General features: G+C 55.4%; 2 protein-coding genes and 2 non-coding genes across 5 annotated transcripts; all 4 read right to left on the bottom strand.

Annotated features, from left to right (window-relative positions):
- Positions 1-550: 550 nt before the first annotated feature.
- RPL13A (ribosomal protein L13a) lies at positions 551-10,180 on the bottom strand. 2 transcript variants are annotated; one of them, XM_064406462.1, is made up of 8 exons: positions 10,075-10,180; positions 9,594-9,666; positions 6,392-6,457; positions 5,630-5,731; positions 4,267-4,352; positions 2,464-2,523; positions 1,390-1,512; positions 551-661 (listed from the first exon to the last, which is right to left on the bottom strand). In XM_064406462.1, exons 1-8 carry the CDS (start codon positions 10,087-10,089, stop codon positions 575-577), a joined length of 612 nt encoding a protein of 203 aa, XP_064262532.1. In that variant the 5' UTR covers positions 10,090-10,180; the 3' UTR covers positions 551-574. The 2 variants fall into 2 exon arrangements, with proteins under 2 accessions (XP_064262532.1, XP_064262533.1); XM_064406463.1 differs by lacking the exons at positions 9,594-9,666; positions 10,075-10,180 and adding an exon at positions 9,412-9,485.
- On the bottom strand, positions 3,169-3,238 carry LOC135292249 (small nucleolar RNA SNORD34). Its single transcript, XR_010354700.1, has one exon. It is a non-coding gene; the product is annotated as a small nucleolar RNA SNORD34 (small nucleolar RNA).
- LOC135292248 (small nucleolar RNA Z195/SNORD33/SNORD32 family) lies at positions 7,889-7,967 on the bottom strand. The gene has a single exon (XR_010354699.1). It is a non-coding gene; the product is annotated as a small nucleolar RNA Z195/SNORD33/SNORD32 family (small nucleolar RNA).
- Positions 10,181-11,228: 1,048 nt separating the features above from the next.
- LOC135292245 (vesicular glutamate transporter 1-like) lies at positions 11,229-22,221 on the bottom strand (the record flags this gene model as incomplete). Its single annotated transcript, XM_064406464.1, is given in 15 exon segments — positions 11,229-11,864; positions 11,866-11,880; positions 12,538-12,665; positions 12,746-12,821; positions 13,226-13,260; positions 13,951-14,083; positions 15,233-15,379; positions 16,075-16,214; positions 17,275-17,361; positions 17,607-17,694; positions 19,172-19,286; positions 19,371-19,492; positions 20,176-20,295; positions 20,297-20,479; positions 22,159-22,221. Coding segments are annotated over 15 exon segments (2,088 nt in total), but the record flags the coding sequence as incomplete, so codon positions are not given.
- Positions 22,222-22,672: the final 451 nt, after the last annotated feature.

Raw genomic sequence — 22,672 nt, 5'->3', positions numbered from 1 at the left:
AACACCCAGTCCCTCCCAGTGCATCCCAGTAACACCCAGACACTCCCAGTCTGTCCCAGTAAGAAACCAGTCCATCCCAGTTTGGTTTATCAGAGCAGCAGCCCATGAACAGCGCTGCTCTCTGCTCCCAGTGACTCCCATATGAACCAGTGACTCCCAGTGACTCCCAGTATAACCCAGCCCATCCCAGTAACACCCAGTCCCTCCCAGTCCATCCCAGTGTGTCCCAGTAACACCCAGACACTCCCAGTTCATTCCAGTCCCTCCCAGTATGAACCAGTCCCTGCCAGTATAACCCAGTTTGAACCAGTCACTCCCAGCCTGTCCCAGTAAGAACCAGCCTGTCCCAGTGTGTCCCAGTAAGAACCAGTACACCCCAGTTTGTCCCAGTTTGGTTTATCAGAGGAGCAGCCCGTGCTGGCGCAGCACAGCCGTGAAACGGCGCCGCTCTGTGCTCCCAGTCCATCCCAGTATGAACCAGTGACTCCCAGTATAACCCAGTATGACCCAGCCTGTCCCGGTCTGTCCCAGTAAGAACCAGTACAGCCCAGTTTGTCCCAGTTAGGTTTATTAGTTAGAGGAGCAGCCCGTGCTGGCGCAGCACGGCCGTGAACGGCGCCGTTTTCTTCTCCGCGTTGCGCTCGGCGCGGCGCCGCAGGCTCTGGAACGGGGAGAAAAAACGGGGAAATTGGGAAAAACGGGATAAGAAACGGGGAAATTGGGAAAAACGGGGAAAAACAATGGAGGAAAAGGGGGGAAAATGGGAAAGGGGGGAGAAAAATGGGAGAATTGGGAAAAACGGGGAAAAAACAATGGGAGAATTGGTAAAAATGGGGGAAAACAACGGGGAAAAAAACGGGGAAATTGGGAAAAATGGGATAAGAAACGGGGAAATTGGGAAAAACGGGGAAAAACATGGGAAAGAACGGGGAAAAAACAATGGGAGAATTGGGAAAAATGGGGAAAAATATGGGGAAAAAAAAATGGGAGAATTGGGAAAAATGGGGAAAAAATGTGGCAAGAAACCGGAGAATTGAGAAAAACGGGGAAAAAAAATGGGAGAATTGGGAAAAAAGGGGAAAAAAACAATGGGAAAATTGGGGGGTAAACAATGGAAAAAGAACAGAGAAATTGGGAAAAACGGGGGAAAAAATGGGGGGAAAATGGGAAAATTGGGAGAAGGGAGGGAAAAATGGGAGAATTGGGAAAAATGGGGAAAAAAAGAAGGGAATTGGGAAAAAGGGGGAAAACAAATTTGGGGAAAAGGGGGAAAACAATGGGGGGAAAATGGGGGAAAAAGGGGGAAATACAAGGAAAAAACCCGGAAAAAAGATTTGCCAATTTTGTTTTTTTTCCCGATTTTGGGGTTTTTTGCCCCGTTTTCCTCACCATCATCTTCCTCTTCTTGCTGTAGCGCAGCTTGGCCTTCTCCTTCCTCTTCTCCTCCAGGGCCTCGGTGACGTCCCGGTACTTCCAGCCCACCTCGTGGGCCAGGCGGCCCAGCACGGCAAACTGGGAGCACTGGGAGCTCAGAACAGCCCAAAAACCCCAAAAACAGCCCCAAAACACCCCAAAAAACCCAAAACAGCCCAAAACCACCTAAAAACTGCCCAAAACCAGCCCAAAACCTCACAGAATTCACCCAAATCCACCTCGTGGGCCAGGCGGCCCAGCACGGCAAACTGGGAGCACTGGAGCTCAGAAACCCAAAAAACCCCCAAAACGGCCCCAAAAAACCCCAAATCCCACAGAATTCCCCTAAAACCCCATAAATTCCCCTAAAAAAAACCCCACAAATCCCATAAATTCCCCTGAAACTCCGTAAGTTCCTCTAAAACCCCCTCAAATCCCATAAACCACCTAAAAAAACTCCACATAAAATCCCCTTAAAATCCCCTAAAATCCCCAAAACCCACTAAAAAACCCCCCAAAATCCCCTAAATCCCCCCAAACCCCCATAAAATCCCATAAAACCCCTAAACTCCTCATAAAATACCTTTAAAATCCCCAAAAACCCCCTAAAAAAACCCCACAAATCCCCCCAAACCCCCCTAAAGTCCCTAAAAACCCAAAAACCCCGTAAGTTCCCCTAAAACCCCACAAACTCCTAAAAAACCCCTCATAAAATCCCCTTAAAACCCCATAAAATTCCCAAAAATCCTCTAAAATCCCCCCTAAATCCCCTAAAAAACCCTAAAACTCCCCCAAAACCCCATAAATTCCCCTAAACCCCATAAATTCCCCTAAACCCCATAAATTCCCCTAAACCCCATAAAATGCCCTAAAAAATCCCACAAATTCCCAAAAAAACCCCTCATAAAATCCCCTTAAAACCCCATAAAATCCCCCAAAAATCCTCTAAAATCCTCCCTAAAAAACCCTAAAACTCCCCCAAAACCCCATAAATTCCCCCAAACCCCATAAATTCCCCTAAAACCCCCCAAAAACCCCAAAACCCCTCACCTTGCGCGTGGGTTTCAGGCGGATGATTTTCAGCGCCGCCGGCACCACCATGCGCTTCCGCTGGAACGTTCCGGAATTTGGGAATTTGGGAATTTGGGGTTTTTTGGGTTTTTTTTAGGGGGGGAATGGGATTTTTAAGGGTTTTTATGGGATTTTGGTGGGAGGTACAGAATGGGATGGGAGTTAAATCAGATTTTAGGGGGATTTAATGAGACTTTGAAAGAATTAAATGAGGTTTGAGGGGAATTAAATCAGATTTTAAGGGGATTTAATCAGATTTTGGGGGAATTTGGTCAGATTTTAGGGGGATTTAATCAGATTTTAGGGGATTTTAATCCGATTTTAGGGGAATTAAATCAGATTTTAAGGGGATTTAATCAGATTTTAGGAGATTTTAATCAGATTTTAGGGGAATTTGGTCAGATTTTAGGGGGATTTAATCAGGTTTTGGGGGAATTTAATCAGGTTTTAGGACAATTTAATCAGGTTTTAGGAAAATTTAATCAGGTTTTAGGACAATTTAATCAGGTTTTAAGACAATACAATCAGACTTTAGGGGAATTTAATCAAATTTTAGAGGAATTTGATTGGATTTCAGGGAATTTGATCAATTTTCGGTGAATTTGATAACGTTTTAGGACAATTTAATCAGATTTTAGAGGAATTTAACCAATTTTCGGTGAATTTAGCCCGTTTTGGGCTCCGTGGTGTCTCAGTTTTGGGTTTTTCTCAGCAGCAATCAAACAATGTAGGTACAGTGACATCATCGACACCACTTTGGGGGGATTTGGGGGAATTTGGGGAAATTTGGGGGGAATTTGGGGAAATTTGGGTGAATTTGGGGGGAATTTGGGGGATTTTGGGGAAATTTGGGTGAATTTGGGGGTTTTGGGAAGGGATTTTGGGGTAAATCAGGGGGATTTTGGGAGGGGATTTTTGGGGTGAATTTGAGGGGTTTTGGGGGTGGGATTTGGGGTGAATTTGAGGGGTTTTGGGGGTGGGATTTGGGGTGAATTTGAGGGGTTTTGGGGGTGGGATTTGGGGTGAACCGGGGATTTTGAGCAGGGGATTTTTGGGGTGGATTTGGGGTATTTTGGGGAGGAAATTTTTGGAGTAAATCTGAAGGATTTGGGGTGAATTTGGGGGATTTTGTGAGGGGATTTTGGGTGGACTTTGGGGGGTTTGAGAAAGGGATGAGGGGTGAATTTGGAGAATTTTGAGAGGAGATTTTTGGGGTGAATCAGGGGTTTTTTGGGGAGGGATTTTGGGGTAAATCAGGGGGGTTTTGGGGAGGGGTTTTGGGGTGAATTTGGGGAAGGATTTTGGGGTGAATCAGGGGTTTTTGGGGAGGGATTCTGGGGTGAATCCAGGGGGTTTGGGGAGGGGATTTTGGGGTGAATCCGGGGTGGTTTTGGGGAGGGGTTTTGGGAAGGATTTTGGGGTGAATCCGGGGTTTTGGGAGGGGATTTTGGGGTGAATCTGGGGGGTTTTGGGAGGGGGATTTTGGGGTGAATCCAGGGGTTTTTGGGGAGGGGATTTTGGGGTGAATCCGGGGGTTTTGGGAGGGGATTTTTGGGGTGAATCCAGGGGGTTTTGGGAGGGGATTTTGGGAAGGGATTTTGGGGTGAATCTGGGGAGTTTTGGGAGGGGATTTTGGGGGTGAATCCGGGGGGTTTTGGGGAAGGATTTTGGGGTGAATCCGGGGGGGTTTTGGGAGGGATTTTTGGGATAATTCAGGGGGGTTTTGGGAAGGGATTTTGGGCAGGGACTTTGGGGTGAATCCGGGGGGTTTTGGGGCCCCACCTTGTCGTAGGGAGGGGGGATCCCATCGAACACCTTGAGCCGCTCCAGCGCCGCCTGGCCCCGCTTGGTCTTGTGGGGCAGCATGCCTGGGTTTGGGGTGAAAAAGAGGGATTTTGGGTCAAACAGGGGGGTTTGGGGTGAAACACGGGGATTTTGGGGTGAAACATAAGATTTGGATCAAACACGGGGATTTTGGGGTGAAACATGCCTGGGGTTGGGGTGAAACACGGGGATTTTGGGGTGAAACATGAGATTTTGGGTCAAACAGGGGGATTTTGGGGTTAAACAGGGCGATTTTGGGGTTTTTGGAGTGAAACAGAGGGGTTTGGGGAAATTCTGGGGATTTTGGGGGAGTTTGGGAGGATTTTGGGGATTTTAGAGGAGAGTTTGGGATTTAGGAGGGGGTTTGGGCATTTCGGTGGTTTTTGGGGATTTTAGGAAGGGATTTTGGGGTTTTTGTGGATTTTGGGTGTTCTGAGGGAGGTTTTGGGGTATTTTTGTGTTTTTGGGTGTTCTGAGGGAGGTTTTTGGGTATTTTTGGTTTTTTTTGTGGATTTTGGGTGTTCTGAGGGAGGTTTTTGTGTATTTTTGTTTTTTTTTGTGGATTTTGGGTGTTCTGAGGGAGGTTTTTTGGGTATTTTTGGTTTTTTTGTGGATTTTGGGTGTTCTGTGGGAGGTTTTTGGGTATTTTTGTTTTTTTTGTGGATTTTGGTGTGTTCTGAGGGAGGTTTTTGGGTATTTTTGGTGGATTTTGGGTGTTCTGAGGGAGGTTTTTGGGTATTTTTGGGGTTTTTTTGTGGATTTTGGGTATTCTGTAGGAGGTTTTTGGGTATTTTTGGTTTTTTTGTGGATTTTGGGTGTTCTGAGGGAGGTTTTGGGTATTTTTGGTTTTTTTGTGGATTTTGGGTGTTCTGAGGGAGGTTTTTGGGTATTTTTGGGTTTTTTTGTGGATTTTGGGTATTCTGAGGGAGGTTTTTGGGTATTTTTGGTTTTTTTGTGGATTTTGGGTGTTCTGAGGGAGGTTTTGGGTATTTTTGGTTTTTTTGTGGATTTTGGGTGTTCTGAGGGAGGTTTTTGGGTATTTTTGGTGGATTTTGGGTGTTCTGAGGGAGGTTTTTGGGTATTTTTGGGGGTTTTTTTGTGGATTTTGGGTATTCTGTAGGAGGTTTTTGGGTATTTTTGGTTTTTTTGTGGATTTTGGGTGTTCTGAGGGAGGTTTTGGGTATTTTTGGTTTTTTTGTGGATTTTGGGTGTTCTGAGGGAGGTTTTTGGGTATTTTTGGAGATTTTGAGCAAGGATTTCAGGGTTTTTGTGGATTTTGGGTGTTCTGAGGCAGTTTTTTTGGTTTTTTTGGGGTTCTGACCTCGGACCGTGCGCCAGAAGATTCGGCTGGGGGCTCGGAAGTGGAAGGGACCCCGCGAGGGGTTGGTGTTCATCCTCTTCCTCAGGAAGGCCAGGAACTTCACTGCGGGGAACGGGGCGCAAAAACATCAAAAACGGAGCACAAACATCAAAAATGGGGCAAAAGTGATCAAAAATGGGGCAGAATCCACCAAAAATGGGGAGAATTCCTCAAGAATGGGACAGAATCCCTCAGAAATGGGGCACAAATCCAGTAAAAATGGGACAGAACCCCTCAGGAAGGGATTTGGGAACCTCCAGGGATGGGAAAGTGCCCAAATCCCCCAGAGCAGGAGGGGCTGGGGCTGCAGCGAGAGCCCAGGACCTCCTGGAACTTTCCCACAACTCAAACCCACTGGAATCGCCCCCAAAATCCAGGGTTTTTCCCCCCAAAATCTGGGATTTTCTCCCCCAAAACCTGGGACTTCCCCCCCCCCAAAATCCGGGATCTCCCCCAGAAATTTGGGATTTCTTCCCAAAACCCAGGATCTGCCCCCAAAATCCAGGATTTCCCTCCCCAAAACCTGGGATTTCCCCCCAAAATCTGGGACTTCCCTTCTTAAATTTAGAATTTCCCCCCAAATCCGGGTTTCCCCACCCAAAACCCAGGATTTACCACCCTTAAAACCTGGGATTTTTCCCCCCAAAACCCCGGGATTTCCCTCCCAGCTCTGGAACTGGACCTGAACCCAGGCTTCCCCCCAACCCGGCGCCCTCCGCTCACGTTTGTTCCTGTAGAAGTTGCCGGAGATGTTGATGCCCTCGCAGCGAACGACGACCACGCGGCGCCCTGCGACACGCCGGCCCCGTCACGCCCCATTCAATCCCTTTTCCCCCCGCTTCTCCCCGTTTTTCTCCATTTTCCCCCCCGTTTTAATCCCATCTTTCCCGTTTTCCCCCCATTTTAATTCCATTTTTCCCCCTTTTAATCCCGTTTCCCCCCCATTTTAATCCTGTTTTTCCCCCTTTTATCCCTATTTTTCCCATTATTTCCCCGGTTTCCCCCCATTTTCCTGGTTTTCCCCATTTTTCCTGGTTTTCCCCCCATTTAATCCGTTTCTCCCCCTTTTAATCCACTTTTCCCCTCGTTTTCCCCTATTTTAACCCCGATTTTCCCCAGTTTTCCCCCATTTTTAATACCATTAGTCCCCATTTAATCCTTTTTCCCCCCATTTTTTCTCCATTACCTCGTTTTTCCCCCCATTTTAATCCGTTTTTCCCCATTTTCCCCTGGTTTTTCCCCATTTCAATCCCATTTCCCCATTTAATCCCGCTTCCCCCTATTTTAATCCAGTTTTTCCCAGTTTTAATCCCGTTTTTCCCAGTTTTTCCCCATTTTAATCCGATCTTCCCCATTTTTCCTGTTTTTTGCCCCGTTTTCCCCCTTTTATCCAGTTTTCCCCCGTTTTTCACATGTTTTCCCCTATTTTTATCCTGATTTTTCCCCATTTTAGTCCAAATTCTCCCCATTATTCCCCCTTTTAATCCACATTTTCCCTGTTATTCCAGTTTTCCCCCCATTTTAATCCAGATTTTCCCGTTTTTTTCCCCCCTTTATCCCAATTTTTCTCCACTATTCCAGTTTCCCCCCCGTTTAATCCCATTTCCCCCTATTTTAATCCAGTTTTTTTCCATTTTAATCCTGTTTTTCCCCCCTTTTAATCCCGTTTTCACCACCTTAATCCCGTTTTTTCCCCTTTTATCCCGTTTTCCCCTTTCTATCCATTTTTTCCTATGTTTTTTCCCATTTTAATCCCTATTTCCCCCCATTTTAATCCTAGTTTTTCCCCATTTTAATCCTGTTTTCCCTACTTTAATCCCATTTCCCCCCATTTTAATCCCATTTTCCCCCCATTTTAATCCAAATTTTCCCCCATTATTCCTGTTTTCCCCCATTTTAATCCCGACTTTCCCAGTTTCTCCCCTTTTCCCCAGTTTTTTTCCCCGTTATTTTTGGTTCTCCCCCATTTTAATCCTGTTTTCACCCCTTTTAATCCCATTTCCCCCCCCTTTTAGCCTGTTTTTTCCCATTTTGCCTGTTTTTTCCCCATTTTCCCATTTTTTTCCCCGTTATTCTTGGTTCTCCCCCATTTTAATCCTGTTTCCCCCCTTTTAATCCCATTTCCCCCCCCTTTTAGCCTGTTTTTTTCCCATTTTTCCCCCATTTCCCCCCTCTTATCCCAGTTTTTCACCGTTTTTGCTGGTTTTTGCCCCGTTTTCCCCGCGCTCAGCTGGTAGTGCATGTGGCTCCTCTCATGGTCGTTAAACTCGAGGGCCGACAGCGGCTCATCACCGCGCGGGGCCGGGCTTTGATCCTGGTTCAATCCCAGTTTATTCCGGTTCAATCCGGGTTTATTCCTGGTATTTAATACCGGTTTGATCCTGGTATTTAATCCCGATATTCCTGGTTCAATCCCAGTTTATCCCGGTTTTTATTCCTGGTTCAATTCCAGTTTATTCCAGTTTAATCCCGGGGTTCAATCCTGGTTTAATCCCAGTATTTAATCCTGGCTCATTCCTGGTTCAAATCCCGGTTCATTCCCAGTTCAATCCGGTATTTAATCCCAGTTTATTCCAGTTTAATCCCGGGGTTTATTTCCGGTTCAATTCTGGTATTTATCCCCAGTTTAATCCCGGTTCAATCCCAGTTTATTCCAGTTTAATCCCGGGGTTTAATCCTGGTTTAATCCCGGGGTTTAATCCTGGTTCATTCCTGGTATTTATTCCTGGTTTATTCCCAGTTCAACCTCAGTTTATTCCGCTTTAATCCTGGGGTTTAATCCCGGTTCAATCCCGGTTTATTCCTGGTTCCATCCCAGTCCAATCCTGGCATTTAATCCCAGTATTCCTGCTCCAATCCCAGTTTATTCCCGGTATTAATCCCAATTTAATCTCAGTATTTAATTCCGGTTCAATCCCAGTCCAAATACTGGTACTTAATCCCAGTATTCCTGGTATTTAATCCTGGTTTATTCCTGGTATTTAATCCTGGTTTATTCCTGGTATTTAATCCTGGTTTATTCCCAGTATTTAATCCTGGTTTACTCCCTGTTCAATCCCGGTTTATTCTGGTTTAATTCCAGGGTTTACTCCCGTATTCCCAGTTTTTATCCCCGGTTTATTCCTGGTATTTAATCCCAGTTCAACCCCAGTTCATTCTGGTTTATTCCCAATATTTATTCCTGGTTCAATCATGGTTTATTCCCGGTATTTATCCCGGTTTACCCCGGTATTTATCCCGTTATTTATCCCAGTTCAATCCCGGTTTACCCCCGGTATTTATCCCGTTATTTATCCCCAGTTCAATCCCGGTTTACCCCCGGTATTTATCCCGGTATTTATCCCCAGTTCAATCCCGGTTTACCCCGGTATTTATCCCGGTATTTATCCCGGTTCATTCCCAGTTTACCCCCGGTATTTATCCCGGTATTTATCCCGGTATTTATCCCGGTATTTATCCCCAGTTCAATCCCGGTTTATTCCCAGTTCAATCCCGGTTTATCCCGGTATTTATCCCGGTATTTATCCCGGTATTTATCCCCAGTTCAATCCCGGTTTATTCCCAGTTCAATCCCGGTTTATCCCGGTATTTATCCCGGTTTATCCCGGTTCATCCCGGTATTTATCCCGGTTCATCCGGTATTTATCCCGGTATTTATCCCGGTATTTATCCCGGTATTTATCCCGGTATTTATCCCGGTTTATCCCGGTATTTATCCCGGTATTTCCCCGTCACTCACTCACCCAGCAGCACCTGCTTGGCCACGATGGCCGCCATTAATCCCGGTTTATTCCCGGTTCATCCCGGTATTTATCCCGGTTTACCCCCGGTATTTATCCCGGTATTTATCCCGGTTCATCCCGGTATTTATCCCGGTATTTATCCCGGTATTTATCCCGTTATTTCACCCCTGTCACTCACTCACCCAGCAGCACCTGCTTGGCCACGATGGCCGCCAGCCGCCCCAGGAGGTGCCCGCGGCCGTCGATCACCAGAACCTGCGGCACCGGGAGAGAGAGAGAGCGAGCCCCGGTCAGCACCGGGATTTACCGGGATTTACCGGGATTTACCGGGAGCCACCGGGACCGGGCCTCACGGTGAGCAAACCCGCGCCCTCACCGGGACCGGTGCCAGAACCAATCCCGGGGCTCAGCGGCACCGGGACAGCCCCCAGCCCTCCCGGGCCCGCTCCCAGCCCTCACCGGGGCCGGTACCGGGACCAGGCCTCACCATGCCCGGGCCCCGCGCCCACGCCGCTCCACGCGGCCGCGCCCCGCGCTCCCCCCGCGGCTCCCCGGCTGCCCCGCTCCCTCCCCGCTCCCTCCCGGGCCCCGGTTCTGCCCGGTTCTGCCCGGTTCCGCCCCGTTTTCGCCCCGTTTTTCGCCCCGCTCCCCCCCGGGCCGCACCCGCGGCTCCGCCATCGCCGCCGCGCGCGCCGCAAAGAGGCCCCGCCCCCGCGCGCCGCGGGGTGGCCGCTTCCGCCGGGGGAGGGCGGAAGTGGCGTCAGCACGGGAGGGACCATTGGGGAGGGAAGGGGGGGGTGGGGTTTCCCACCCGCGTGTGGGGGAATGGCAGGGCCCGGGGCCCCAGTACATCCCAGTGACTCCCAGTACATGCCAGTGACCGTCCCAGTGCCCCCCAGTACATCCCAGTAACCCCCAGTACATGCCAGTGACCGTCCCAGTTGCCCCCCAGTACATCCCAGTAACCCCCAGTACATGCCAGTGACCCTCCCAGTGCCCCCCAGTACATCCAGTGACTCCCAGTACATGCCAGTGACCCTCCCAGTGCCCCCCAGTACATCCCAGTAACCCCCAGTACATGCCAAGTGACCCTCCCAGTGCCCCCCAGTACATCCCAGTAACCCCCAGTACATGCCAGTGACCCTCCCAGTGCCCCCCAGTACATCCCAGTAACTCCCAGTTCCTGCCAGTGACCCTCCCAGTGCTCCCAGTGCCCCCCAGTACATCCCAGTAACCCCCAGTACATGCCAGTGACCCTCCCAGTGCCCCCCAGTGCATCCCAGTTCATCCCAGTAACCCTCAGTGACCCCCCAGTTCATCCCAGTTCAACCCAGTAACCTCCAGTTCATCCCAGTGACACCCCCGGGGCTGCCAGTTCATCCCAGTAACGCCCCCAGTGCTCCCAGTTCGTCCCAGTTCGTCCCAGTAACATCCCCAGGGCTCCCAGTGACCCCCCCCCAGTGCATCCCAGTGACCCCCAGTAACTCCCAGTGCCCCCAGTCCCCCCCCCCAATCCCCTCCCAGTCCCCCCCCAGTGCCCCCCAATCCCCCCCCAGTCCACTCCCAGTCCCTCCCAGTCCCCCCCCCAGTCCCTCCCAGTGCCCCCCAATCCCCTCCCAGTCCCCCCCAAGTCCCCCCCAGTGCCCCCCAATCCCCCCCCAATCCCCCCCCCAGTCCACTCCCAGTCCCTCCCAGTCCCCCCCAGTGCCCCCCCAGTTTGATCCCAGTCCCCCCCAGTCCCCCCCAGTGCCCCCCAGTCCCTCCCAGTCCCCCCCCCAGTTTGATCCCAGTCCCTCCCAGTCCCTCCCAGTCCCTCCCAGTGCCCCCAGTTCACACTCCAGGCTCTCTCCAGCGGCCGCTCTGTATTTGTGTCTGTACAGGGGGGTCGGGGGTCGCTTTTGGGGTCCCCTGGGGGCCTTTTTGGGGTCCCATTTTGGGGTGGGCGGTCCCATTTGTGAGGGGGCGGTCCCTTTTTTGGGTGGGCGGTCCCTTTCCGTGAGGGGCGGTCCCTCAGGCCCCGCCCCCCTCACCTCAGCGGGGTCCCGGGGGTCTCTGGGGTCCCTTTTTGGGGGTCCCTTTTTGGGGTGGGCGGTCCCTTTTTGTGAGGGGGCGGTCCCTTTCTCTGAGGGGGCGGTCCCATTTTCGGGTGGGCGGTCCCTCAGGCCCCGCCCCCTCCTCACCCCGGCGCGCTCCCGGGGGCCGGGGTGGTCCCGGTGGCCCCGTAGCTCGCGGGGGGCCCCCCCGGGGGTCCCGCCGCCCCTGCCCCCCCCGCCCCCCTCCCCCTCCCCCTCCTCATCCTCCTCCTCCTCGTCGCTGGCCACGCCCCCCGGCGCCAGAGGCTCCGCCTCCTCGCGCGGAGGCTCCGCCCACGGCTGCGGCTCCCCGGAAGCGAAGGCGCCGTAGAAGGCCACGCCCCCGTAGTGCACGAGCGCGGCGATCAGGAACACCCACTGCCCACTCCTCGCGCGTCTGCGCCAATCAGCGCCCGCCGCGCGCCGCGCGGGGGCGGGGCCCGGCCGGCGGCCAATGGGGGGCGAGAGAGAGAGAGAGCGGGAAAACAGGGGGCGTGGCCAGGGAGAGAGCGGGAAAACAGGGGGGCGTGGCCAGGGAGAGAGCGGGGAAACAGGGGGCGTGGCCACGGGGAGAGCGGGAAAATAGGGGGCGTGGCCAAGGAGAGAGTGTGAGGTGAAGGGGCGGAGCCAAGGGGAGGGGCGGGGCCAGGCGGGCGGTGAGTGACAGGCGGGCGGCGCGAGGCCCCAAATTCCGGGGTCCCCTCCGTGTCCCTCTGTCCCCAAAGCGTCCCTCTGTCCCCACCATGTCACAGTGTCCCCCCCATGTCCTATTGTACCCCCCGTGTCCCTCTGTCCCCTCCTGCTGTCCCCCCCTGGTGTCCTCTCAGTGTCCCCAGTGTCCCCTGGCAGTGTCCCCCTCGGTGTCCCCAGTGTCCCTGGCAGTGTCCCTGGCAGTGTCCCCATTGTCCCTGGCAGTGTCCCCTCAGTGTCCCCAGTGTCCCTGGCAGTGTCCCCTCAGTGTCCCCAGTGTCCCTGGCAGTGTCCCTGGCAGTGTCCCCATTGTCCCTGGCAGTGTCCCCATTGTCCCTGGCAGTGGTCCCCAGTGTCCCCTCACCTTGTGGCGGGTCAGGGCCCCCACGATCAGGGGGCACACCATCCCCGACAGCGTCCCCACGCCGTTGCTCAGCCCCATCAGCACGCTGGCGTAGCGCGGCGCGATGTCCAGGTGGTTCACGTTGAACCCTGCCCGGGGGGCACAGCGGTGTCACCGCGGGGTCCCCCGCTGTCCCCGCAGCGTCCCCGGTGTCCCCCCGGTGCCCCACCCGAGATGGCGAAGCCGCTGAAGCCCACGGCCAGCACCAGGAAGGAGATGGCGACGGCGCGCGAGCGCGAGTAGCCACCACCAGCAGCAGCGTGGCCTCCATGCCGAAACCTGGGGGGAAAATGTCATTGTCACCGTGTCACCATCACAGTGTCAGTGTCATTGTCACACTGCCACAGTGTCACAGAGTCACGGTGTCACATTGTCACTGTCACACTGACAGCCCACCACCAGCAGCAGCCTGGCCTCCATGCCAAAGCCTGGGGGGAAAATGTCATTGTCATTGTCACTGTGTCATTGTCACATTGTCATTGTCACCATGTCACTGTCACCGTCACAGTGTCACACTGTCACACTGACAGCCCATGGCCAGCAGCAGCGTGGCCTCCATGCCGAACCCTGCGGGGAAAATGTCACTGTCACCGTGTCACCATGTCACTGTCACTGTCACATTGTCATTGTCACTGTCACACTGACAGCCCACCACCAGCAGCAGCGTGGCCTCCATGCCGAACCCTGGGGGGACAATGTCATTGTCATTGTCACATTGTCACTGTCACTGTCACGGTGTCACTGTCAGTGTCACAGTGTCACTGTCAGTGTCACTGTCACACAGTGTCACACTGTCACAGTGTCACTGTCAGTGTCACTGACCACCGCAGTTCATCATCTTGCGCACGTTGGTGGTGGACATGATCCCATTGTCACTGTCACACTGTCACTGTCACAGTCACACTGTGTCACATTCTCACAGTGTCACACTGTCACTGTCAGTGTCACACTGTGTCACACTGTCATTGTCACACTCTCACACTGTCACTGTCACTGTCACTGTCACACAGTGTCACACTGTCACTGTCACACTGTCAGTGTCACTGACCACCGCAGTTCATCATCTTGCGCACGTTGGTGGTGGACATGATCCCATTGTCACTGTCACTGTCACACTGTGCCCATTGTCACTGTCACACTGTCACTGTCACTGTCACTGTGTCACTGTCAGTGTCACTGTCACTGTCACTGTCACACAGTGTCACTGTCAGTGTCACTGACCGCCGCAGTTCATCATCTTGCGCACGTTGGTGGTGGACATGATCCCATTGTCACTGTCACTGTCACACTGTGCCCATTGTCACTGTCACACTGTCACTGTCAGTGTCTGTCAGTGTCACACAGTGTCACTGTCACACTGTCAGTGTCACTGACCGCCGCAGTTCATCATCTTGCGCACGTTGGTGGTGGACATGATCCCGCGGGAGCGCAGGAAATCGGCGATCTGGCCCCCGATGGGCACCACGATGGTCATCACCAGGTGGGGCAGGGCCGACAGCAGCCCCACCTGAAACACACAAATAAATAAATTATAAATAAAATATATATAATTTATATTTGTTATTATCGTGTTTAATTATTGGGGCACCACGGTGGTCATCACCAGGTGGGGCAGGGCTGAGAGCAACCCCACCTGAAACACAAAAATAAACAAAAATAAATTTATTCAAAATTATTATTATTATTATTATTATTATTATTATTATTATTATTATTATAACTATTATTATTACTGTTACATTTTAATTTTTATTATTGCTATTGTATTTAACCATTGGGGCACCACGATGGTCATCACCAGGTGGGGCAGGGCCGAGAGTAACCCCACCTGAAACACAAAAATAAATAAAAATAAATTTATTTAAATTTATTATTATTATTATTATTATTATTATTATTACTGTTAAATTTTAATTTTTATTATTGCTATTGTATTTAATTATTGGGGCACCACGGTGGTCATCACCAGGTGGGGCAGGGCCCCCAGCAACCCCACCAGTGTTTTGCGCAGTTTTTGGGTGATTTTGTGTTGTTTTGCACCGTTTTTTGCAGTATTTTTTGCGGGATTTTTTGGGGTGGATTTTTGGGCCGTTTTTGGGTATTTCTGGGGTTTTTTTTGCCCACCTTGCTGATCTCGAAGCCGAACACCTCCTCGAAGCAGGCGGGTGGCCGATGAGCAGCAGGATTTTGGGGCATTTTGCGTGTTTTTTGGGCTGTTTCTACGCGGGTTTTTGCGGTGCCTTTTTGGCTTTTTTTTTGCGGCTGTTTTTTGTGGGTTTTGGGTATTTTTGGGGCCCACCTTGCTGATCTCGAAGCCGAACACCTCCTCGAAGTAGGCGGGCTGGCTGATGAGCAGCAGGATTTTGGGCAGTTTTGAGCTGTTTTTGTGTTGTTTTGTGCGGTTTTTTTGCAGTATTTTTTGGGTGTATTTTTGGGCCGTTTTTGGGTATTTCTGGGTTTTTTTGCCCACCTTGCTGATCTCGAAGCCGAACACCTCTTCGAAGCAGGCGGGCTGGCTGATGAGCAGCAGGATTTTGGGCTGTTTTGGCGGTTTTTTGGGCTGTTTTTGTGTTGTTTTGTGCGGTTTTTTGCAGGGTATTTTTTGGGGTGATTTTTTGGGCCGTTTTTGGGTATTTCTGGGGTTTTTTTTGCCCACCTTGCTGATCTCGAAGCCGAACACCTCCTCGAAGTAGGCGGGCTGGCTGATGAGCAGCAGGTAGAAGGTCCAGCTGCGGCAGAAGTTGGCCACGATGATGGCGTACACGGGCATGGAGGTGAAGAACTGGCGCCAGGGCGTGGCCAGCTGCGGGGGCGTGGCCACAGTCACCCCGGGCCACGCCCACAGTGAGCCCAGACCACGCCCACAGTGAGCCCAGTGCTCCCAGTAACCCCAGTAACCCCCTCAGTGCTCCCAGTGCCCATCCCAGTGCCCGTCCCAGTGCTCCCAGTATGACCAGCTGCCGCCAGGGCGTGGCCGGCTGCGGGTGGGCGTGGCCAGAGTCACCCCCGGCCACGCCCACAGTGACCCCCAGTGCTCCCAGCATCCATCCCAGTGCTCCCAGTGACCCCTCCCAGTGCCCCCAGTAATCCCCCAGTGCCCATCCCAGTGACCCCAGTGACCCCAGTGACCGTTCCCAGTCCCTCCCAGTGCTCCCAGTCTGACCAGCAGCGGGTTGCTGCCTGCGCTCCCTCCCCAGTGACCCCAGAGCCCATCCCAGTCCATCCCAGTCCCTCCCAGTGCTCCCAGTCTGACCAGCAGCACGTTGCTGCCCATTCCAGCAGTCCCAGTGACCCCAGTGACCCCTCCCAGTCCATCCCAGTGCTCCCAGTCTGACCAGCAGCGGGTTGCTGCCCATCCCAGCAGTCCCAGTGACCCCAGTGACCCCTCCCAGTCCCTCCCAGTGCTCCCAGTCTGACCAGCAGCGGGTTGCTGCCCATCCCAGCAGTCCCAGTGACCCCAGTGACCGTTCCCAGTGCTCCCAGTGCTCCCAGTCTGACCAGCAGCGGGTTGCTGCCCGCGCTCTCCCCGATGCTCTCCTCGATGTATTTCCGCTCCTCGGGCGAGATCGTCGGGTGCTGGGCCGGGCTCTCGTAGGACACCAGCACCCAGAAGAAGTACCAGAGCACCCCGAAACTGCCTGGGGGGGAACTGGGGTTACTGGGGGAACTGGGAGGGGTCAATGGGGTCACTGGGAGAGGTACCAGAGCACCCCGAAACTGCCTGGGGGGGAACTGGGGTTACTGGGAGCACTGGGAGGGGTCAATGGGGTCACTGGGACAGGTACCAGAGCACCCCGAAACTGCCTGGGGGGAATTGGGGTTACTGGGAGCACTGGGAGGGGTCAATGGGATCAATGGGAGAGGTACCAGAGCACCCCGAAACTGCCTGGGGGGAACTGGGGTTACTGGGAGCACTGGGAGCACTGGGACTGGTCAATGGGATCAATGGGACAGGTACCAGAGCACCCCGAAACTGCCTGGGGGGAACTGGGGTTACTGGGAGCACTGGGAGCACTGGGATCACTAGGACGGGGCACTGGGAGAGGCACCAGAGCACCCCGAAACTGCCTGGGGGTTACTGGGGTTACTGGGGGAACTGGGAGCACTGGGACCAGTTAATGGGATCAATGGGACAGGTACTAGAGCACCCCAAAACTTCCTGGGGGGGAACTGGGGTTACTGGGACCACTGGGAGCACTGGGAGCACTGGGACGGGGCACTGGGAGAGGCACCAGAGCACCCCGAAACTGCCTGGGGGTTACTGGGGTTACTGGGGGAACTGGGAGCACTGGGACGGGGCACTGGGAGAGGCACCAGAGCACCCCGAAACTGCCTGGGGGGGAACTGGGGTTACTGGGAGCACTGGGAGAGGTTAATGGGGTCACTGGGACAGGTACCAGAGCACCCCGAAACTGCCTGGGGGGACACGGGTTACTGGGGGAACTGGGAGGGGTCAATGGGGTCACTGGGACAGGTACCAGAGCACCCCGAAACTGCCTGGGGGGAAACTGGGGTTACTGGGAGCACTGGGAGAGGTTAATGGGGTCACTGGGACAGGTACCAGAGCACCCCAAAACTGCCTGGGGGTTACTGGGGTTACTGGGAGCACTGGGGGCACTGGGAGGGGTCCCCAAGGGGGCTCAGAGGATCCTGGGGGGTCCCGGGGGGGGTCCCGGGGGGGGGTCCCGGGGGTCTCACCGTAGACGTAGAAGACGGAGCTCCAGCCCGTGTACTGCACCAGGACCCCGGCCAGCGGCATGGCGACCACCGCCCCCGCGTACGAGCCTGGGGAGGGGGCGTCAGGGGGCACCCCGAGACCCCGACACCCCCGGAGACCCCCCCGGGGCACCCCCAGAGACCCCAACCTCCCCTGAGCCCCCTGAGCCCCCCAGGAGCCCCCCCGTACCGCAGAAGGCCGTGGTCGCCCCCAGCCCCTCTGAGCCCCCAGACCCCTGTTAGTCCCCCAAGCCCCCCAGGAGCCCCCCAGGAGCCCACCCGAGCCCCCCAGGAGCCCCCCGAGCCCCCCGCACCGCAGAAGGCCGTGGTCGCCAGCCGGCTCCGCTCCAGGGGCGGCGCCCACTTGCTCCAGATGCCGTGACAGGCGGGGTAGGTCACGCCCTGCCAAAAGGGGCGGGGTCAGCGCGGGACACGCCCCCCCGGGCACGCCCCCACACGGCCACGCCCTGATAGAGACGTGTAGGCACGCCCAGGGACACACCCAACCCTGGCCACGCCCACACAGCCACGCCCCGGCCAATGGGAGTGTGGGAATGGCCACGCCCCAACCGCACCCGCTGAACACCGAAAGCCACCCAGAAACACCTGAAAATACCCCAAAAATACCCCCAAAACACCCCAAAATACCCCAAAAACACCTTGTAAACAAACACCCCATAACCACCTTCAAAACACCCTAAAACGTTCCAAAAACACCTTAAAAAACCCCAAATCAACACGAAATGTCCTGAAATACCCCAAAGACACCTGAAAACCACCCCAAACCACCCCCAAACCCCCAAAACCATCTGAAATCACCCCAAAATCAGCTCCTGACCTCCACCGGGCCCTGCATGATGCGCATGGTAATGACGCAGGCCCCAAACACCCAAAAGCCCCCCAAATCACCACAAAACCACCCAAAACCACGCTAAATTGTCCAAAACCATCCAAATCCAGCTGAAGACACCCAAAAAAACTCCAAATTCCCCCAAAATCACCCCAAAATCCCCGCTGACTTCGACCAGGCCCTGCATGGCGCGCATGGCGATGATGCAGGCCCCAAACACCCAAAAACCCCCAAAATCACCCCTGAAATCCCCCAAAAATCCCCCAAAACCACCCCAAAACCCCCCAAACCATACAAAAACCACCCCAAACCATACAAAAAACCACCCCAAACCATCCAAAACCACCCAAAACCCCCCAAAATCGCCCCCAAATCCCTCCTGACCTCGACCAGGCCCTGCATGACGCGCACGGCGATGACGCAGGCCCCAAACACCCTACACCACCCAAAACCATCCCAAACCCACCCAAAACCACCCAAAACCACCCAAAAACACCCCAAACCACCCAAAATCCCCCAAAATCACCCCAAAACCAGCTCCTGACCTCGACCAGGCCCTGCATGACGCGCACGGCGATGACGCAGGCCCCAAACACCCAACACCACCCAACATCACCCAAACCCACCCCAAACCCACCCAAAACCACCCAAAAACACCCCCTAAACACCCCAAACCACCCAAAACCCCCCGAAATCACCCCAAAACCAGCTCCTGACGTCGACCAGGCCCTGCATGACGCGCACGGCGATGACGCAGGCCCCAAACACCCAAAACCACCCAAAACCATCCCAAAACCACCCAAAACCACCCAAAAACACCCCAAACCACCCAAACCCCCCCGAAATCACCCCAAAACCAGCTCCTGACCTCGACCAGGCCCTGCATGACGCGCACGGCGATGACGCAGGCCCCAAACACCCAAAACCACCCAAAACCACCCAAAACCACCCCACACCCACCCACACCCACCCAAAAACACCCCAAACCACCCAAAACCCCCCGAAATCACCCCAAAACCAGCTCCTGACCTCGACCAGGCCCTGCATGACGCGCACGGCGATGACGCAGCCGACGTGGGTGCGCGCGGCCGACGGGATCAGCATGTTGAGCACCGAGGTGGACACGATGGCCAGCCCGAACACCCTGCCCGGGGACACCCAGGTGACCCCGGGGGACACCCGGGGGACACCCGCGGGCCCGGCCACGCCCCCCCGGCCCCGCCCTCACCTGTTGGCGGCGAATTTCTGGGCGATGAAGCCGCCGGGGATCTGCGTGACGATGTAGCCCCAGAAGAAGGAGCCGTGGATCATCCCCACCGTCTCGGGGTCCCAGTTGAACTGGGCGCGCTGGGGGGGACGGGGAGGGGTCAGCGGGGCGGGGGGACACGCCCCGGACACGCCCCGGACACGCCCTGGGCAGGTGTGCTGCCCCCACTCCTGTTTGTGGTCCCGCAGACAGCCCAGAGCTGACCCTGCTGACCCCACAGGTGACCCCAGGTGTGACCCCACAGGTGACCCCATACCTGACCCGACAGGTGACCCTGCTGACCCCACAGGTGACCCCAGGTGTGACCCCACAGGTGACCCTGCTGACCCCACAGGTGACCCCACACCTGACCCCGTATCTGACCCCACAGGTAACCCCACAGGTGACACCTGCCCCCATACCTGTCCATGGGTGGGGTTGACCCTGCTGACCCCACACCTGACCCTGCTGACCTCACAGGTGACCCTCACCTGTCCGTGGGCGGGGCTGACCCCACACCTGCCCCTCAGGTGCTCTCACCTGTCCGTGGGCGGGGTTGACCCTGCTGGCCCCTCACCTGTCCCTCACCTGTCCGTGGGCGGGGCTGACCCCACACCTGTCCCTCACCTGTCCGTGGGCGGGGCTGACCCCACACCTGTCGCTCACCTGTCTGTGGGCGGGGCTGACCCCACACCTGTCCCTCACCTGTCCGTGGGCGGGGCTGACCCCACACCTGTCGCTCACCTGTCCGTGGGCGGGGCTGACCCCACACCTGCCGCTCACCCTGTCCGTGGGCGGGGTTGACCATGCTGACCCAGGCCACGCCCAGGTTGCAGCGGATGCCGAAGCTGATGCAGAAGCCGATGCCGCAGAGCACGGCGATGCCGTAGCGCCGGGGCAGCCCCGCAGCACGTGCAGTCCAGCACACGGCGCCCGCGCCCCGCCCGGGGCTCCCGGCGCCCCCCCGAGCTCAGCTCCAGGCTCTCGGCCTCATCCTGCCGCCGCTCCAGCAGCCTGGGGACAGCCGTGCCACCCCCCGTGTCCCCCTGCCACGTCCTCGTGCCCTCCTGTTCCCTTTGCCCCGCGTCCCCCTCGTGTCACCTGGGTCCCTTTCCCCCCGTGTCCTCCTGTCCCCTCTTACTCCACTGTCCCCACGTCCCCCCGTGTCCCTTTTCCTCTCGCCGGGTCCCTTTCTGTCCCCATGTCACCCCTGTCCCCCCCGTGTCCCCCCCTGTCCCCTCTGTCCCCCCCCCCCGTCCCGGATTAAATCCGGTAAATCCGCGCTGGCGGCGCCGGGGCCGGGCTGGGGACAGCGGGGACAGCGGGGGACACACGCGTGGCACCGGACACGACGCGGTGGGCGGGGGGTGACACGGAGGGGGAAGGCACCGGGGACCGACCACCAAAAAAACCCCAGAAAATGAGCTGAACCCCCAAAATCCCCACAAAATCCCCACAAAACCCCCTAGAAAATGAGCTGAACCCCCCAAAATCCCCACAAAACCCCCCAAAAAATGAGCTGAACCCCCAAAATTCCCACAAAACCCCCCAGAAAATGAGCTGAACCCTCAAAATCCCACAAAACCCCCTAAAAAACCGCCCAGAAAATGAGCTGAACCCCCAAAATCCCCACAAAACCGCCCCGAAAATGAGCTGAACCACCCAAAATCCACACAAAACCGCCCAAAAAACTGCCCAGAAAATGAGCTCCAACCCCCAAAATCCCCACAAAACCCCCCAGAAAATGAGCTGAACCCCCAAAATCCCCCCAAAACCCCCCAGAAAATGAGCTGAACCCCCAAAATCCCCACACAAACCCCCTAGAAAATGAGCTGAACCCCCAAAATCCCCCCAAAACCCCCCAAAAAACCCCCCAGAAAATGACCTGAACCCCCAAAATCCCCACAAAACCCCCTAGAAAATGAGCTGAACCCCCAAAATCCCCACAAAACCCCCTAGAAAATGAGCTGAACCCCCAAAATTCCCACAAAACCCCCCAAAAAGCCCGCCAGAAAATGAGCTGAACCCCAAAAAACCCTGGCAAACAACCTGACCCCCCCGAAACCCCCCAGAAAATGAGCTAAAATCCCCACAAAACCCCCTAAAACCCCGCCAGAAAATGAGCTGAACCCCCAAAAATCCCCACAAAACCCCCCAGAAAATGAGCTGAACCCCCAAAATCCCCACAAAACCCCCTAGAAAATGAGCTGAACCCCCAAAATCCCCACAAAACCCTCCAAAAACCCCCCCAGAAATTGACCTGAACCCCAAAAAACCCTGGCAAACAACCTGACACGCCCAAAACCCCCCAGAAAACCAACCTGAGCCCCCCAAAATCCCCCCGAAAATTACCTGATCCCCCCCCAAAACCCTCAGAAAACAACCTGAGCCCCCCGAAAAACAACCTGAACCCCCCAAAAAAACAACCAGACCCCCCAAAAAACAACCTGAACCCCCAAAATCCCCCAGAAAATTACCTGATCCCCCCCAAAACCCCCAGAAAACAACCTGACACCCACCAAAAAACAACCCGAGCCCCCACAAAAAACAACCTGAACCCCCACAAAACCCCCCCCAGAAAAACAACCTGACCTACCCACAAAAACAACCAGACCCCCCCAGAAAACAACCTGAACACCCACCAAACCCCCCCCCAAAAAATCCAAGACTCCCCCAAAACCAGCGCAAGCCACCCCAGCCCAGCCCCCAGACCCCCCCCAGGACCCCCCCGGACCCCTCCCCACCACCCCCCCCAGCCCGGGGGTCTCACGCGTGCAGCCGGCCCAGCCCCCTCCCCCAGCTGCCTCCGGAACTCCTCCTTGTTGAACTCCATTTTTGGGGGGGGCGGGGGGGGGTCTCAGCATCACCCCCCGGGACCCCCCCGGGGACCCCTCCCCGAAGCCCCCCCGACCCCACCCGCTGCCTCCCGGGGCCGCTCCGGGCAGCTCTGGGCCCCCCGGCCCCCCCCTCCCCCAGGCCCGGCTCAGCCCCTAAATCCCCCCAAATCCCCCACCAAATCCCCCCCAAATCCCCCCGCCCCCCCCGGAGCGGGGGAGGGGCGGGGGGGGCTCGGCCAATCACGGCAAAGGCGGCGGGTTTGGGTTTTATTGGGGGGGGGGTTTGGACAAAAACGGGGTGGGGGGGGGTCCTGGTGGGGGGGTCAGGGACCCTCCTGGAACAGGCACTGAGGTGGTCTGGGGGTCCCGGGGGGGGTCCCCCAAAGACGAGGCCGGGATAATTCTAAGAAGGTGGGGTGGTCCAGGAGGGTTCTGAGGGTCCAGGGG

This window comes from Passer domesticus, unplaced genomic scaffold, assembly GCF_036417665.1.
Source record: "Passer domesticus isolate bPasDom1 unplaced genomic scaffold, bPasDom1.hap1 HAP1_SCAFFOLD_250, whole genome shotgun sequence".
Lineage (NCBI taxonomy): Eukaryota > Metazoa > Chordata > Aves > Passeriformes > Passeridae > Passer > Passer domesticus.
The sequence above is the reverse complement of the archived record's forward strand: the minus strand, read 5'-3'. Positions and strand labels throughout refer to the sequence as shown.